The 19232-nt window shown below is 41.3% G+C and overlaps 1 protein-coding gene across 5 annotated transcripts in view; it reads left to right on the plus strand.

The window, feature by feature from the left end:
- Window positions 1-19232, plus strand: part of LOC126174781 (axotactin) — a 567513-nt gene that overhangs the window by 216972 nt on the left and 331309 nt on the right. For all 5 annotated transcript variants that reach the window (XR_007535484.1, XR_007535485.1, XM_049921127.1 and 2 more), the window contains exon 3: window positions 17931-18031. Coding sequence is in view for 3 of the 5 variants with exons in the window: in XM_049921127.1 (XP_049777084.1) it covers window positions 17931-18031 (101 nt within the window). In the remaining 2 variants the exon portion in view is untranslated. The remainder of the gene's footprint in view (window positions 1-17930; window positions 18032-19232) is intronic.

Below are 19232 nucleotides of genomic sequence, written 5' to 3' on the forward strand. Positions count from 1 at the left end.
TACGCGACTATCCGAATAGCTGCTCCCTTTTTGCAGTGCACCACTGCCTTATCGAGGGATGTCGTGCAACTCCCAGCCCGATAACACATGTCTAGATATTTGCAGCCAAGACAGTCACAGAGTCGGCGAAGCCTTTGGTTCAGACCCTCAACTCGACTCCAAACCAAAAGGACTCCTATCAATTCTGGGAACAAATTGCGAGCTCTGCTTGCACACCGCGCGCGAGGCCAGCAGTCTTCTGCGTAGTGTTAAAATCAGGCGCGAACGCTCGTTACATAAAGGTTAAAGAGTGACCGACCTGAGAAAACAATGAGTCGCTATTCTTACGCCTAACTGTGACGTTCTTTGAACTGTTGAGTACGTGCCAAACAATATCAAACGCTTAAGCACAAAGAGGTTATGTTTGCAATTTAGTATATAACAGGTGTCCCTTACGAAAATCTCCCAGTTTAAAGAAGCACCCAGAAAGCGCAGGGTCTTCCTGTACGAGATCCTATTCTTTTCCTCCTCAAATCGACAAATAAGTTAGTTTTTATTTTCTGAAATCGTTTCTCACAATAAGTTTCACGAAAGAGAAAACGTGTTTGAGTCATACGTATATGAGTAAAAGTCTATTTTAAAATACGCTGAAGAGCCAAAGAAACTGGTACACCTGCCTAATATCGTGTAGGGCCCCCGTGAGAACGCAGAAGTGTTGCAACACGACGTGGCTTGGTCTCGACCAATATCTGAAGTAGAGCTAGAGGGAACTGACACCATTAATCCTGCAGGCCTGTACATAAATCCGTTAGAGTACGAGAGGATGGAGATCTCTTCTGAACAGCACATTGCAAGGCATCCCAGATACGCTCAATAATGTTCATTCCTGGGACGTTTGGTGGCCAGCGGAAGAGTTTAAACTCAGAAGAGTGTTCCTAGAGCCACTCTGTAGCAATTCTGGACGTGCGGAGTTTCACAATGTCCTGTTGGAATTGCCCAGGTCCGTCGGAATGCACAATGGACGTGAATGGATGCAGGTGATGAGATAGGAATCTTACGTACGTGTCACCTGTCAGAGTCGTATCTAGGCGTATAAGGGGTCCCATATCACTCCAACTGCACACGCCCCAAAGCATTACAGAGCCTCCACCAGTGTGAACAGTCGCCTGCTTACATGCCGGGTCCATGGATTCATGAGCTTGTCTCCATACCGTAGAAGCCCATCTGCTCGATGCAATTTGAAACGAGACTCGTCCAACCAGGCAACATGTTTCCATCATCAATGGGCCCAGGCTAGGCGTAAAGCTTTGTGTCGTGCAGCCATCAAGGGTACATGAGTGGGCCTTCGGCTCTGAAAGGCCATGTCGATGATGTTTCGTTGAATGGTTCGCACATTGACACTTGTTGATGGCACAGCTTTGAAATATGCAGGAATTTGCGGAAGGGCTGCGCTTCTGTCACATTGAAATATTCTCTTTAGTCGTCGTTGGTCCTGTTCTTGCAGGATCTTTTTCAGGCCGCAGCAATGTCGAAGACTTGATGTTTTACCGGATTCCTGATATTCACGGTATACTCGTGAAATGGTCATATGAGAAAATGCCCACTTCATCGCTACCTCGGAGATGCTGTGTCTCATCGGTCGTGCGCCCACTATAACACCACGTTCAAAGTCACTTAAATCTTGAGCAGCAGCAACTGATCTAACAACTGCGCCAGACACTTGTCTTATATAGGCGTTTCCGACCGCAGCGCCGTGTTCTGCCTATTTATATATCTCTGTATTTGAATATGCCTATACCAGTTTCTTCGGCGCTTCAGTGTATAATGCACTACACTATGTGGGGCGTTCAATAAATAAGGCAACACTTTTTTTCTTGGCTATTTTCTTGCTATTGCTGACATTCTAATAAAAACAACTTTGCCAGTACTGCATGGTCTTTCTTCTCAATTTCCATTGCGCTTCGTGAGCAAAACTTTAACCTTCTTAACCCTTTACACTAACAGTCATTTCACAAAATAAATCAAAACACGTCGTCAAGGGACAAAGAGCATACTGACGGCGAAACAGGAAACATTTCGCATTCTGGCTACTTACAGCATCATATTTTTATCTGGTGGCAGAAAGACCAACTTTTAATTTTTTGAACATAACAATTTATTGGACTGGCATCCACAGCCACATTTCTGCATGTTGAATAAAAACCGCTACAACTGCTGTAAGTCCTTCATAAAAGGCACGACCGGTTTCGTAATTTAAATTACATCATGAGGTGCAAATATTATAGTGCTCAAGGCCAAGCTACTTTCCCAGTCCGATTCCAACCTTTTTCTTAAAATTTCGGAAATTTAGCCAAAAGCGATAGTCATGGAACATCAGCTGAAACTGCGTCAGGACAGAACACTGCGACTGCCATACACCAGCATACTCTTATGAGCGCACCAATAACTGGACACACGTACAATGTTTCAGTATCCTGCAATGTATACACCCTGCATTGGAGCACTTGGAACACCGTCAGTTTAAGTAGTTGGTACATTTTTAGTGTCGGACTGCTTCTCGTCGATATGTCTCGCTGATACAAGGCATCTGTAACGCTTTGGTGGAATCCTCAATGAATTCATTAAATTAGTTTAAAATAACAGTCTAATATTTATATTAATATCTTATAGTTGTTCACAAGTACGGACATATAATTATGAATTTCACAAATGCGTTACATATTGAATTTGAAGATGAGACAAGAGTTGTAGAAGAGGACAAAGGATGCTGCATCTTGGAAGGAGAAGTAGAAAGAGCTTTAAGTTGAAGAATTATAAATCAAGTGAAACTGATGTATTACCAGCAGATTTGTTTAAGAACCTTTAGATTAGTGGTGTTAAAGAGTTAACATATCTATGTAATAAAATAATGGAAAACGTGAATGGCCGGATGACTTTCTCTCGGCTGTAATGATACCAACGGAGAAGAGAAGGAATGCTAAGAATTGTGGAGATTTAAGAAGTCTAATTTCTCATGCAGCAAAAGGTTTATTGAGGGTGATAAATAGAAGACTTCGCGAAAGACTGGAAAAAGTATGGATTTAGAAGAGGCAAGAGATGCAATAGGACCGCCGAGAATTTTAGGTAAGAGAAATATTGAAAAAGGAGGAAAAGTTTACACTGTTTTCGTTGACTTGGAGGAAAACCATGATAGAGTACAGAGGAACAAATTAACGGCCATTCGAATGGTGTCGACTGGATGGACAGAAGGCTGATTAAAAACCTATATCTACAACAGCAAATACCAGTACAGATTGGAAATAAGATTACAGAGGTAAGCACAATTGGAAGGGGAGTGAGGTAAGACTGCTTTCTCTCCCTAATGCTGTTTACCGTATATTTGGAGCATATTATTCAGAAATGTTTGAGGTAAAATAAAGGAGCTCGGATTGGTGGTAGGAGGATGGAATGCATTGGATTTTCGGATGATATGGTGTTGTTCGCATGGGGCAAAAGAACCATGACTGGTATGTTAAATGAATTAAATAAGACCTGTCAGGAATTCTGAATTAGAACTAATAAGAAAAAGGCAAAACGTTTGATGACAAGTGCAAGAAAAGTAAGAACAACTATTAAGTTAGAATAGGAAGATATAAAACAAGTTAGTGTTTTCAAATAGCTGGGAAGTGTTATTACCTATGATGCCAGATGTAATAAGGAGGGCCGGCCGTTGTGGTCGAGCGGTTCTAGGCGCTTCAGTCCGGAACCGCGCTGCTGCTACGGTCGCAGGTTCGAATCCTGCCTCGGGCATGGATGTGTGTGATGCCCTTAGATTAGTTAGGTTTAAGTAGTTCTAAGTCTAGAGGACTGATGACCTCAGATGTTAAGTCCCATAGTGCTCAGAGCCATTTGTAATAAGGAGATGAAAACACATATAACAATTGCCAAGGAAGCATTTAATAAGAAAAGGATGCTTCTGTCTGGGTGTTTGGACGGGAACCTGAGGAAAAGACTAGCGAAGTGTTTCATATTGAGCGTGGCATCATACGGAGTTGAGAATGGACGATGAGGAAAAACGAAGAAAGAAGAAAAGAAGCACTTGAGAAATGGATTTGTAGGAGGACGGAACTAAAATGGATAGACGGAGTGAGAAATGAGGAGGTATTCAGAAGAATGGGGGAAGAGAAAGAAACAATGGCCAAGGAAGCATGTAATAAGAAAAGGATGCTTCTGTCGGGGTGCTTGGACAGGAACCTGAGGAAAAGAGTAGCAAAGTGTTTCATATTGAGCGCGGCATCATACGGAGTTGAGAATGGACAATGAGGAAAGACGAAGAAAGAAGAAAAGAAGCACTTGAGAAGTGGATTTGTAGGAGGATGGAACTAAAATGGATAGACGGAGTGAGAAATGAGGAGGTATTGAGAAGAATGGGGGAAGAGAAAGAAATTTTAAAGATAATCAGGAAAAGGAATTGGCTTAGACAGTGGATGAGAAGTGGCTGTTTTCTGATGGACGCTATGGAAGCAGTGGAGAATCGAAGAAGGAGAAGAAAACGCAAAAGATACAAGATGGTGGATAGTATAAGGGTAAGAAATACTTATGAGAAAACGAAGAGTGTAGGAAATGACAGGACTGAATGGAGAGCCACATGTGAATACCTGCCCTATTATCAGTTTCATAATGATTGACCCCTGACTTACAGCTCATGCATTGGTTGCATCGCATGATGAACATCGATGTGTTGTACCTTACCGGAAGCGTAGAAATATCTACTTCTGTATGGTGTATGAATATTACTTTTTAGTTGAAAAGGGGGCGATATACGCGATCATATTTAAGAGAAAGCGTGCTCCTTCGAGCATATTTTAGAGCGTGTCAGCTTTGAGTAGTCATAGAAGTCGGACCGTCATTAGAAGAAAAATTTTCTTTACATACTTTAAAGATACCACCTTTTTCTATTTGCAGGGCTGAATTTTCGTTGCTCTACGATTAGTCGTTTTGTCCTAATAATGCTGAATGCAAATTGCCGCAGTTCGCCTGGTGGTGATGTGTATTAACAAGACAGCTGTTATGTTTTTATGCACATAAATCTACATAAAGCGCTAATATCACGTAATCCATTTATTTGATTTTGCGCCTTCATGCGCCGCGTGCTTGCATATGCTATATTGCCGGACCTCTGCAACTGAACGCGGCAGTGCTATATTGGAATGCAACCACGAAATTGCCATTCTTCGCTGATGAATAGGCACCTAGCGCGCATAACAACAGGTATGGCAACCACACTCAACCACAGCCTCGCTTACATTGCAGCTACTAACGCAATTGCTTTACAAACTTTTAACTGGTGAACTCGAGGAGTAAACATTAGTAATGACATACGATGTAACCAACTAAAGTTCAAGGTTTACACCCATGCTTTCTCCGCCGCAGTAGCTACAACGGAAAGCTCAATCGCAGCGTCTAGTTTTCGAAATTATAGCGACGAAACAATCAGAAAATAACTAAAATCCGTCTGCAAATAGAAAAAGGTCTTTAAACAGTGAAAAGCAAGTTTTTCTAGTAACTGCGGTCTGGCTTCTATGACTACCGAAAGTTGAAACGTGTCAAGAAATGCTCAAAAAAAGCATTCTTTCTCTTAAATATTGTCGCGAATTTCGCCCACATTTCAACTAAAATGTAATATTCAGACGATGTAACCAGAATATATGCTAAAAAGGTCGATCATTATGAAATGGATAATTGGGAAGAACACAGATGATAATGATGATGATGATTACATTTCCGACCAGTTACAGGATGCAAACCATAATGTAAGACCGGAAATAAAAGGAAAAAGAAAATTGGATATTTGCTGCCCATGAACACGATAGACATACGTAAAGTAGCTCCAGAAACCTTCAAGAGTCTAAAGAATCTATGTAGAATAAAATTATGGTTCGTTACTTCAGATCTTCTACTAAGATGGTAGCAGTGAGAATGTACTTTTTCAGACTTCTGTCTTTGTATATACTGCCGGTCGGGGTGGCCGAGCGGTTCTAGGCGCTACAGTCTGGAACCGCGCGACCGACGGTCGCAGGTTCGAATGCAGCCTCGGGCATGGATGTGTATGATGTCCTTAGGTTAGTTAGGTTTAAGTAGTTCTAAGTTCTAGGGGACTGACGACCTCAGAAGTTAAGTCCCATAGTGCTCAAAGCCTTTCTTTCTTTCTTTTTTTTTTTTTTTTTTTTTTTTTTGTTCCATAACTCTGATCGTAAATGTACACGTCACATTTATCAAACTCGTGGTTGTCTCGTTTTCCCATTCTACATTCCTGTAAATAACAAACAAATAGAATGCCTCTACTTACTGCTCACGAACTATAACACGAGCGTCACGCTAGCGGGGCGAGCGGGTAGCGGATAGGAATTGCTGGCGGTACAGGTGGGGTGCAGAGAACACGCTCCGTGTTAAGTACGCAATGCGGAAAATACAAACCTGTGATTTGAGCTCCCATGAGCTCCACGATGGGCCAGCAACCGCATCGCCAGTCATTTCCGAAAAACATCGCAACGAAAGTGCCGCAACGTAACCAAGACAGCGACAGAACGGATCAGTGACAAAGCGTACAACAATGCAGTCAGCGGCGGCTACTACAGGGACTAGTTACATTAATGTGTGCAATAACCACTTACAGTCTCACCCGATGAACCATGGACCTTGCCGTTGGTGGGGAGGCTTGCGTGCCTCAGCGATACAGATAGCCGTACCGTAGGTGCAACCACAACGGAGGGGTATCTGCTGAGAGGCCAGACAAACGTGTGGTTCCTGAAGAGGGGCAGCAGCCTTTTCAGTAGTTGCAAGGGCAACAGTCTGGATGATTGACTGATCTGGCCTTGTAACAATAACCAAAACGGCCTGGCTGTGCTGGTACTGCGAACGGCTGAAAGCAAGGGGAAACTACGGCCGTAATTTTTCCCGAGGGCATGCAGCTTTACTGTATGATTAAATGATGATGGCGTCCTCTTGGGTAAAATATTCTGGAGGTAAAATAGTCCCCCATTCGGATCTCCGGGCGGGGACTACTCAAGAGGATGTCATTATCAGGAGAAAGAAAATTGACGTTCTACGGATCGGAGCGTGGAATGTCAGATCCCTTAATCGGGTAGGTAGGTTAGAAAATTTAAAAAGGGAAATGGATAGGTTAAAGTTAGATATAGTGGGAATTAGTGAAGTTCGGTGGCAGGAGGAACAAGACTTTTGGTCAGATGAATACAGGGTTATAAATACCAAATCAAATAGGGGTAATGCAGGAGTAGTTTTAATAATGAATAAAAAAAAAGGAGTGCTGGTAAGCTACTACCAACAGCATATTGAACGCATTATTGTGGCCAAGATAGACACGAAGCCCATGCCTACTACAGTAGTACAAGTTTATATGCCGACTAGTTCTGCAGATGATGAAGAAATTGATGAAATGTATGATGAGATAAAAGAAATTATTCAGGTAGTGAAGGGAAACGAAAATTTAATAGTCATGGGTGACTGGAATTCGGTAGTAGGAAAAGGGAGAGAAGGAAACGTAGTAGGTGAATATGGATTGGGGGTGAGAAATGGAAGAGGAAGCCGCCTGGTAGAATTTTGCACAGAGCACAACTTAATCATAGCTAACACTTGGTTCAAGAATCATAAAAGAAGGTTGTATACATGGAAGAAGCCTGGAGATACTGACAGATTTAAGATAGATTATATAATGGTAAGACAGAGATTTAGGAACCAGGTTTTAAATTGTAAGACATTTCAAGGGGCGTTTGTGAACTCTGACCACAATCTGTTGGTTATGGACTGTAAATTAAAACTGAAGAAACTGCAAAAAGGTGGGAATTTAAGGAGATGGGATGAGGATAAACTGACTAAACCAGAGGTTGTACAGAGTTTCAGGGAGAGCATAAGGGAACAATTGACAGGAATGGGGGAAAGAAATACAGTAGAAGGAGAATGGGTAGCTCTGAGGGGTGAAGTAGTGAAGGCAGCAGAGGATCAAGTAGGTAAAAGGACGAGGGTTAGTAGGAACCCTTGGGTAACAGAAGAAATATTGAATTTAATTGATGAAAGGAGAAAATATAAAAACGCAGTAAATGAAGCAGGCAAAAAGGAATACAAACGTCTCAAAAATGAGATCGACAGGAAGTGCAAAATGGCTAAGCAGGGATGGCTAGAGGACAAATGTAAAGATGTAGAGGCTTATCTCACTAGGGGTGAGGTAGATACTGCCTACAGGAAAATTAAAGAGACCTTTGGAGAAAAGAGAACCACTTGTACGAACATCAAGAGCTCAGATGGAAACCCAGTTCTAAGCAAAGAAGGGAAAGCAGAAAGGTGGAAGGAGTATATAGAGGGTCTATACAAGGGCGATGTACTTGAGGACAATATTATGGAAATGGAAGAGGATGTAGATGAAGATGAAATGGGAGATACGATACTGCGTGAAGAGTTTGACAGAGCACTGAAAGACCTGAGTCGAAACAAGGCCCCCGGAGTAGACGACATTCCATTAGAACTACTGACGGCCTTGGGAGAGCCAGTCCTGACAAAACTCTACCATCTCGTGAGCAAGGTGTATGAGACAGGCGAAATACCCTCAGACTTCAAGAAGAATATAATAATTCCAATCCCAAGGAAAGCAGATGTTGACAGATGTGAAAATTACCGAACTATCTGTTTAATAAGTCACAGCTGCAAAATACTAACGCGAATTCTTTACAGACGAATGGAAAAACCTGTAGAAGCCGACCTCGGGGAAGATCAGTTTGGATTCCGTAGAAATTTTGGAACACGTGAGGCAATACTGACCCTACGACTTATCTTAGAAGCTAGATTAAGGAAGGGCAAACCTACGTTTCTAGCATTTGTAGACTTAGAGAAAGCTTTTGACAGTGTTGACTGGAATACTCTCTTTCAAATTCTGAAGGTGGCAGGGGTAAAATACCGGGAGCGAAAGGCTATTTACAATTTGTACAGAAACCAGATGGCAGTTATAAGAGTCGAGGGGCATGAAAGGGAAGCAGTGGTTGGGAAGGGAGTGAGACAGGATTGTAGTCTCTCCCCGATGTTATTCAATCTGTATATTGAGCAAGCAGTGAAGGAAACAAAAGAAAAATTCGGAGTAGGTATTAAAATCCACGGAGAAGAAATAAAAACTTTGAGGTTCGCCGATGACATTGTAATTCTGTCAGAGACAGCAAAGGACTTGGAAGAGCAGTTGAACGGAATGGACTGAGTCTTGAAAGGAGGATATAAGATGAACATCAACAAAATCAAAACGAGGATAATGGAATGTAGTCGAATTAAGTCGGGTGATGTTGAGGGAATTAGATTAGGAAATGAGACACTTAAAGTAGTAAAGGAGTTTTGCTATTTGCGGAGCAAAATAACTGATGATGGTCGAAGTAGAGAGGATATAAAATGTAGACTGGCATTGGCAAGGAAAGCGTTTCTGAAGAAGAGAAATTTGTTAACATCGAGCATAGATTTAAGTATCAGGAAGCCATTTATGAAAGTATTTGTATGGAGTGTGGCCATGTATGGAAGTGAAACATGGACGATAAATAGTTTGGACAAGAAGAGAATAGAAGCTTTTGTAATGTGGTGCTACAGAAGAATGCTGAAGATTAGATGGGTAGATCACATAACTAATGAGGAGGTATTGAATAGAATTGGGGAGAAGAGGAGTTTGTGTCACAACTTGACTAGAAGAAGGGATCGGTTGGTAGGACATGTTCTGAGGAATCAAGGGATCACCAATTTAGTATTGGAGGGAAGCATGGAGGGTAAAAATTGTAGAGGGAGACCAAGAGATGAAAACACTAAGCAGATTCAGAAGGATGTAGGTTGCAGTAGCTACTATTAGATGAAGAAGCTTGCACAGGATAGAGTAGCATGGAGAGCTGCATCAAACCAGTCTCAGGACTGAAGACCACAACAACAACAGCGTTTTCGGCGTGAAACATCTGAAAGCGAATATCCTGCAACAGTTACGGTCTGTGGAATGTTTTCGTGGCATTCCCTGGATTATCTCGTCTTTCTGGAAGGCACAATTGACCAACACAAGTATGCATCTATCTTTGGGGACTATGCTACCCCTGTATGCAATCTCTTTTTCCTAGGAACGATGGCATCTACCAGCAGGGCAATGCAACATGTCATACGGCTCACAGTCTACGTGGGTGGTTCAAAGAGTACCATGAGAATTTACTGTGCTCCCCTGGCCACCATACTCCCCGGATTTAAACCCAATCGAGGATCTATTGAACCACCTAGATTGGGCCGTACGTGCCATGGATCCTCAGCTGCGAAACCAAAAGCAGCTGGCCACGATACTAAGAGTCCGCATAGCTCCACATCCCCATCGGTATCTTCCAGGACCTCACTGACTCTCTTCCTGAAAGTCTCGCAGCGATCCACGCTCTAAAAGGTCGTTATTCAAGTTTTTGACAGCAGTTATACACTACTGGCCATTAAAATTGCTACACCACGAAGATGATGTGCTACAGACGCGAAATTTAACCGACTGGAAGAAGATGCAGTGATATGCAAAGGATGCCTGGTGAAACGTTGTTGTGATGCCTTGTGTAAGGAGGAGAAATGCGTACCATCACGTTTCCGACTTTGATAAAGGTCGGATTGTAGCCTATCGCGATTGCGGTTTATCGTATCGCGACATTGCTGCTCGCGTTGGTCGATATCCAATGACTGTTAGCAGAACATGGAATCGGTGGGTTCAGGTGGGTTATACAGAACGCCGTGCTGGATCCCAACGGCGTCGTGTCGCTAGCAGTCGAGATGAGAGGCATCTTATCCGCATGGCTGTAACACATCGTGCAGCCATGTCTCGATCCCTGAGTCAACAGATGGGGACATTTGCAAGACGACAACCATCTCCACGAACAGTTCGACGACGTTTCCATCAGCATGGACTATCAGCTCGGAGACCATGGCTGCGGTTACCCTTGACACTGCATCACAGACAGGAGCGCCTGCAATGGTGTACTCAACGACGAACCTGGGTGCACGAAGGCAAAAATTCAATTTTTCGGATGAATCCAGGTTCTGTTTACAGCATCATGATAGTCGTATCCGTGTTTGGCGACATCGCGGTGAACGCACAGCGGAAGCGTGTATTCGTCATCGCCATACTGACGTATCACCCGGCGAGATGGTATGGGGTGCCATTGGTTACACGTCTCGGTCACCTCCTGTTCGCATTTACGGCGCTTTGAAGAGTGGACGTCACATTTCAGATGTGTTACGACCCGTGGATCTACCCTTCATTCGATCCCTGCGAAACCCTACATTTCAGCAGGATGATGCACGACCGCATGTTGCAGGGCCTGTGCAGGCCTTTCTGGATACAGAAAATATTCGACTGCTGCCCTGGCCAGCACATTCCCCAGATCTCTCACCAATTGAAAAGGTCTGGTCAATGGTGGCCGAGCAACTGGCTCGTCAGAATACGCCAGTCACTACTCTTGGTGAACTGTGGTATCGTGTTGAAGTTGCATGGGCAGCTGTACCTGTACACCCCTACCAAGCTCTGTTTGACTCAATGCCCAGGCGTATCAAGGCCGTTATTACGGCCAGAGGTGGTTGTTCTGGGTACTGATTTCTCAGGATCTATGCACCCAAATTGCGTGAAAATGTAATCACATGTCAGTTCTAGCATAATATATTTGTTCAATGAATACCCGTTTATCATCTGCATTTCTTCTTGGTGTACCAATTTTAATGGCCAGTAGCGTATTAATGGAGTGGATGTTGGAGCACGCTGTAGAACAACGAAAATCTGCAAATCACGAAGAAACGAAGTCTTCCGACTGCTACCGATCAGAGCTGTGGAGCCAGAGTGCCAAGTTAAGTTTCCACATACGAGCGCCTTCGTTCGAAATGAAGTGGAATATTCATGGACGTAGCCGGGACTTTGTCAAAGGGGGTGGCGGGTGTTCAATTTGTATAAATACTCATGTTTTTCATTTATTCCGAAATGTTCATAAAGCGCGATAAATCACTTTATTCGAAAATTATCTCGGAGTTTTCACCAAACGGAGATATAATGTCGTTATTTAGGAGTTCTGTATTTTGGAAAACCACTAAGAAGCAGCCATCCTCCAGTCTCCCTTCCTCCTCCGTCATTTTACACTCTTCTTCTTTCAGTTTCAGTCTCGATTTGAGATGAGAGAGTGATCAAGAATGCATGAGCGCAAATTGTTTGGGACACCGTTATTATTACTGACAAGAGTTTCGGAATAAAGAGGTCTCTGTTCAACATATGACCATTAGAACAATTTTTGGTAGCGAAAATGCAAAGGATCTGGATTTATTCAGCCTTACACATTCTCGAATTTCCTCATTGAAGCATAAATCTGTAACTTGATGAAATGTCAGAAATATTTTCTGCCTTAAAGAGTATCCCGACAGACAAATGCACGAGACTAAATGAGGAGAATTTAATTTTTTTATTTTTTTATCATATGACTTTTTGTGCCGAGGGTCTCCGAAGAGACGTTAGGCTCGCCTACTCTTTTCATTTAAACAGATGGGCTACATCTTTAAGGGGATTGGAATCTGTGAAGGAATTGGCTGTGGCCTATAGTCAACCCTGCATTTGCCTAAACTGAAAATAGGAAACCACAGAAAACCATTTTCAAGGTGGCCGGAGGATGGATTCAAACCACCTCGCCTTCCGAATCCAGGGATTGCTAGCTCAGAGGTTCAACACACAGAGCTACACCATGCCGGTGGGGAATTTGGAGAAACTAGTTATTGCATACTGTTTTACAAAAAAAAAAAAAAAAAAAAGAAAAAAAAATGCGTCACAACAGGACTGAATTCTGACATTGCATGTTTTTCCTTTTAATTGTGCAAGTTTAGTCATTTGATAGTGCTTGAATGCATGTTTATTTTCACACTGTTTTACAAAAAAAAAAATGCGTCACAACAGGACTGAATTCTGACATTGCATGTTTTTCCTTTTAATTATGCAAGTTTAGTCATTTGATAGTGCTTGAATGCATGTTTATTTTCATACTTGTTTGTGCATGGAATTGCTGGCTTTAGATCGTAAATAGATTCTGGACTATGGGGAGCGAGGGATGCAGGGCGCAGTCGGCTCAGACGAATTCAAGCAGCCAACTGCAAAAATATTTTAGAAACTATAGAATGTGCTGTCATCGTATACTCCTATGGTCTCCAAAGACCTCTCCTCATCTTTCCGTATCGGAACAGGTTTTCATTATTGAGTACCGCCCGGGTAACCATATTGAACGATATTTTGGCATTTGAGCTACTAATGACAGAATACTGAGCAAATTTTTTGAAGAAATTCAGCCATCGCCATTGGTGCGATACTTTTGTTAATTAACGCGATTTTTGCACGTCGCAGACAAATCGAATGAATTTTCATGCGCTGATTTTAACTGAATGTTATTTGTAACGATATTTACCGCTTCGTTACCTTGTGAAAACTGAAATATTACAAACTCGAAGTTCTGCCAGCCTCCACACAATGACTCCAGTGCTAACATTTAACTGCTGTAGGTAGGTAATCTGGCGATTATAATAGTGAGCCCATACTTTTAATTTACCATAACGCTAGCAAACGAATCAAAATCAGTTTTACTGTTCTTTCTTGTTGTTACAAACTTATTCAATAGAAACACAGGGCAGAAAAATGAACGGCAGCTCTTACCTTAAAATAATGTAAGTCAGAACGGAAATGACTCACAACTACTGAACTCCAGTAGGCCAACAGTTGGGTCTTGGCTAAAACAGGGATTGGTGATAGCTGTTAGTTCTATGCATGTACAGATAGTTTAAATCTATCGTTGGCCTTGCTGACAATCGATAGTCATTTCCTTTTTTCGTTAGTTTATTTTAAGTAATTGGTGAGATGTCCGGAACCCTGCACCCCCGGCCCTTTGACTTCTACGATCACCTGACTTAAAACTGGAACGTCGTTAGCGTGAGAAAGAGGAGGGTAAGAAGAAAGCATTTACAGCCGTGGACAAAGATAGATGTTTCTGGGCAGTACGAAAGAAATGTTCTCCATCCTTTGTGGACAACGCCTTAGCAATACATCGACAACTACTTGGAATAGGCTGATCCATTATCAGCAATAATTCGTGGCAACAACGCATTACGGCTGTGTGTAACAGCCACATTGCAGCAGTGTTGGCGGCAAACAATTGCGGCCACACAGTACTGTAATATATGACCTGTGAAAAGACGTCTTAATCCTCTGCAGTTTCATCTATTTAGTGAATTGAAAGACGCATATGACACAATTTTGAATTCAGTGAACTCACCAGTTCTCGGTCGTAGGATTGTTAGTGGTGGGCCATTATTAATCCGCATTCTGTAATTAAAATTGAAAGAAGTTAAGCAGACGCGTCAAATAAAATATATATTGAAAGTATCGAGATTTTTTATGAAAAAGATATGTAACATAAAACTAAAAGTCGACTTCCAAATGATGGCGAAACAGGTTTTCTGTAGACTGAATTGTTGTTATGTCAATTTTGACAACAGAGAATAACTTTCCATTGTTTACGAGTAGTTAAATTTTATTATTTGAAACATCTAACAGATTAAAACTAAGGACAAAACGAATTACCATTGTCTGAAACATTAATTGCTACAAAACCCCAGTTTACCACATTTGTTCTCTCTCTTCGTCTTAAGAATGTTTATGTAGTTTTGTTTCGTTTCGCTTTGAGTAAGAATGTTTGCAGAAAACTGAAGTTGAGGTAGGAGTTGTCATTTCTCTTAAGAGTTATTACAAAATACACCCTGTGATCGTGGACAGTGATTATCGTTTTGGAGCTTGTGCTGAAGCAGTATAATTAACGGATGGGAAGTTCATGATAGTCAAGATACATTGGACAATATCTCATGATTTTGAGTTATTTATTAAGCAACTACCGATACGCGCATTATTAAAGTTTCTAACTTCGAAACAGAATGACATACTGCAATACTTAATGGGCATATAAGTTCAAGTGTTTAGGACAAATCTGTTATACAGTTATGCTGAAGTCCTTTGGCATGTCATATAATCTGATCTCCCCCATACAATTTACAACATGAGTTATGGTAATCAGCTGTGCTGTTGACCACATTTCTACAGTTACATCGAGTTTGCAAAACAAATTGTGCGAATGCTACACGACTCACTTGGCATCTGTGAAGAGTGTAGCACAGTCAGTAAAGTAACCTCCAGTTCTCAAGAAACAAGTTCAGTAAATTACAATTCTCGTTTTTTTAACTGCCACTGCTGCTAAACATAGCAGTTCATTTCCCATAGCAAAACTTCTCATCACGGCGGTGTTCGTAAGACTGGTTGAATGCTTGGCAAATCGCTCGTGTGTGGCGCGGTCGAGGCGAGCGACCGAGTGCAGCGATATACGATCATCCCAGTTTCCAATGACATCCAAACCACGGTGACGCAAAGTTTTACTACAGATAGAAGTTCCATTCATAGTCCGGAAAGATTCTAAGTACATTCAGCACAAAAAAATTGGCCCATACGTACGTAGATCCCAGCTAGCACTCAAGCTTATTTCAAGGTGGATATTGAGTTTACGTTCAGTTGAAAATTCAAGATTGAAAAATTAACCTGTTACACAGCTTGTTTCAAGGTGGGTATTGAGTTTAGGTTCAGTTGAAAATTCAAGATTGAAAAATCAACCTGTTACACAGTTTACATCAAGCTGTAAAAAATTAAGCTTGAATTAAAATAATTTTCCCAAGCTTGAAATAAACTGTAATTTCCCTGGAAGGCTGTACAGCAGATGCGCGCGCAGCATAGCTTCCATAGACGTCCACGGGAAGCGCCACAAGCGTTTATAAGCCGTGACGTAAGGGTGTTGTCGTGTGTGACGTCATGACGGCGCGGAGTTTGGTTTGAGTGTGGCTGTCTCCAGTTCTGTTTTATCTTATTTTATTTACTTTTCTGAGCCTTGCTATGTTTACGGCCATTTTACCTTTGTGACGCGCGTTAATGGTTGTGGTTTGTTGACAAGTTTGTTTTATACTAGAAAACAGTTCGGTACGTTAATGTTAACAAATGTTAAATATTACGTAACGTAAAGTTACGTTTACGGCCATTTTACCTTTGTGACGCGCGTTAATGGTTGTGGTTCGTTGACAAGTTTGTTTTATACTAGAAAACAGTTCGGTACGTTAATGTTACAAATGTTAAATATTACGTAACGTAATTAATTAGGTTCAATAAATTCAGATTAATATTTATATAGCTTAAAACAAGCTGTAAATACCAGGCTGTATTCCACGTGTGTAGATACAGCTGGAGCCAAGCTTGACAAGTCAAGCTTGAAATATAGCTTGAACTCTGCCAACTTTGATGTTTATTTCAAGCTAGAATCCAGCTAACAGGCTTGAATATTCCAGCTTTGATCAAGCTTATATACTTGAACTTTACAGCTGGAAACAAGTTTGAAACCGGCTTACTGTGCTATCTGGGATGGCACGGCAAGGAAAGGTACTTGGGTGGTAGCGAGGGCTTTGTTGCGAATTGACATCGTGCGGCAGGGGAGCTGTAGTTCGGCAACTGAAGCTTTAACACATACATCGCATAACGGCCCTAGGCAACAAGTAAATACGAGTGCGTTACGCCACTACTGTTGCCCGCTTTCCAGTCTCCTCTCTCCACCAATAACAAGTAATAGAGGAGTACACACTCTGCGGAAGGCCACTTACGATAGTGGCCGAAAGTTCTACACGTGGACATGCGGTCACAGACCCTGGGAAATTTTATTAAAAGAAAATAAAGTTTAACCACCCATTGCATACCATAAAACAAAAAAGGGTAAAAATGTAGCGTAGCAGACAACGCCGCTTACTACGACACTGCCAATGTAAATTATCCATGCGTCAGTCCCTCGAATCTGTTCGTCAAAATTACCTAAATATGAAATTTTCTTCTCGTTCTTCTACGTCTTTTCAGGAATAGTGTAGCCTTGGGAAGTATTTGTAGCTATGTTTTAGCCCCCATTCTTATTGTGCGATTTGAATCGCAAGCTGTTTTAGCGACCCTCTTAAGCGCACTTTTTGCCATGTTATGAAGCGGAGAGATAGCAACGAGAACCATACGTGCACATGTCTGCAGGACGATCGTTTACTGATGTCATAGCGCTAATGTTCCAGTTTCTTAAATGAGTTCTCATTGTCAGTACACAGAGTATATATTACAAATCAACAGAGAAGTTTGATTCTTTACCATAAGGACAGTTAATATTATTAGTAAATTGAGTAGTTTGGCATTATGTTGCTACTCTACATAAACATTTATTTTCTGTGTATTGTAATAAATCGAAGCTCTTAATGAGATATGCTTATTATAATATAGTACAATAATTTCTTGATCCATGGGTCGTTTGTACAGTAATAAGATTTGTCATATGTGTTTCACGAGGATAGGACAGGTACCGACCGTGGTTTTCTCGGGAACACTATTTGCTTTAAATGATTAAGGAAAACCAAGAAAAACCTATGTCAGAATGATCAGACAGTGCATGAATCTCCATCTTCCTGAATCTGAGGTCAGCGTTTAAACAAATATATTACCCATTCGATTTATATCTTACAGTAAGCGTTTCAGCCAGATGTTTTTGTTTAAATCAAAAACTCATTCGTACTGGAAACTGTGAAGTTATATTGAGTGAATTCGTCATAGTACAAAATACAATTAATGTTTCTATCAGCTTATTGCGTAAAAGCAATTACGATTTTAACTATAACAGCCGTGCTCAGTTAACTGCCAGCGTGTTTAGACAAATAAAGAAATTTATAAAAGGTGACATGAGAATTATGCTGTAGGTATCTGATTATGCCTGCTTCCTTAATACTGTCATCCTCTGACATATGTTAACTGAACGACTTTGGATATGTCACTGTTAAAAGTAAATGTTTTTCTACAGGGAAAATGACCTATCGAGAAAGAGCTTGGTAGCTGTGGGAGGTACGCTTCTGCTTCTTGCGGTGTACAACTTGCCTGCTGCAACAGCCAGTGTCATACCAGGTTTGTAGCTGATTCATCTTTTTAATGTACTGTATTAATGTGTAGTGATAAGCTCGTATAGAATATTTTATACAGTCCAGTATCTATAAGACTCTGCCAAACGATAGCTGTGTTATTAACACACAATAAATTGTCACTTCTCGAGCGGTGAAGAGGAGGTGCTGGAAGTCAGTGTACCGGATCCGTAACTCACACATGACTGCTCCAAGTTCCAACAGGTGACACAGCATATAAAAAGAAAGAAACGTAAAACTCTTGTTTTATGCTGCTATCAAAGTAGAAGTGATAACAGTCTTCGTTCCAAGGACAACAAAGCTGTGGTACCTTACGCCTCTGTAGTCCGTAGTATTGTAAAAACAACTTTGTAGTAAATATAGTGCGGTGAGGCAATTAGGCTTTTTTTATCTTCTAAATTGGGCCTGCATTTTACAGAGGATAAAAAAAGAACTAATTTCGACACTGTACTACATTTACTTCAAAGCTTGTTCACTTTATAGAACTACTTGGACCACAACTTAATCTAATCTCAGTGATTTTTAATTAACCGCATACGGGAAACATATTTCGTTGCAAATATTTAGTACTGGTACCGTTAACCTAACATCTTAGCTACCGGTTAGTCAATAACTGTCAGCTTGGTGTGCACGTAGAAGTATGTGTCTTATGCATCTATTTCGGCTGTAAAATTAGTGCGTTTGACGAAATAAAACAGCAAAAGTTGCATGAGCGTAGTTTTTTGTTGAATAACTATACCGGTAGTAATGATCTGTATAGATAGTTGACTGCGGAACCCGTTTTAAATATTAAATATGTTACGGAGCCCTTAAACAATCAAAACCTGAGCCCTTAAACGTTCATTTCGTCATTTAATGTTAACCATACAAATAGATACACGATACATTACTGGCTTCTACAACAATATCCAAAACGACACACGGTAAATCAATGCGCAAAATAACACTTTTTTGATTCCATTGTAAATTGATAAAATTGTTTCCATTTAATGAGAGGGAGACAGCTGCCTTTCTTATTTGTGATCAACTTCTTAATGTTAGACTTGACAGACTGGAGCTGAAGACGCATGTCAGGTTCAGCATCCAGTCTGTTGCAGTATTTTGTCGTAGTAACTGAGAATTTCGTTTCGCGGAATATTGTTGGGAACCGCAGAAGGAAGTCAGCGCCCTTGTGGCAAGTTGTTGAT

Source organism: Schistocerca cancellata, chromosome 3, assembly GCF_023864275.1.
Source record: "Schistocerca cancellata isolate TAMUIC-IGC-003103 chromosome 3, iqSchCanc2.1, whole genome shotgun sequence".
In the NCBI taxonomy this organism is placed as follows: Eukaryota; Metazoa; Arthropoda; class Insecta; order Orthoptera; family Acrididae; genus Schistocerca; species Schistocerca cancellata.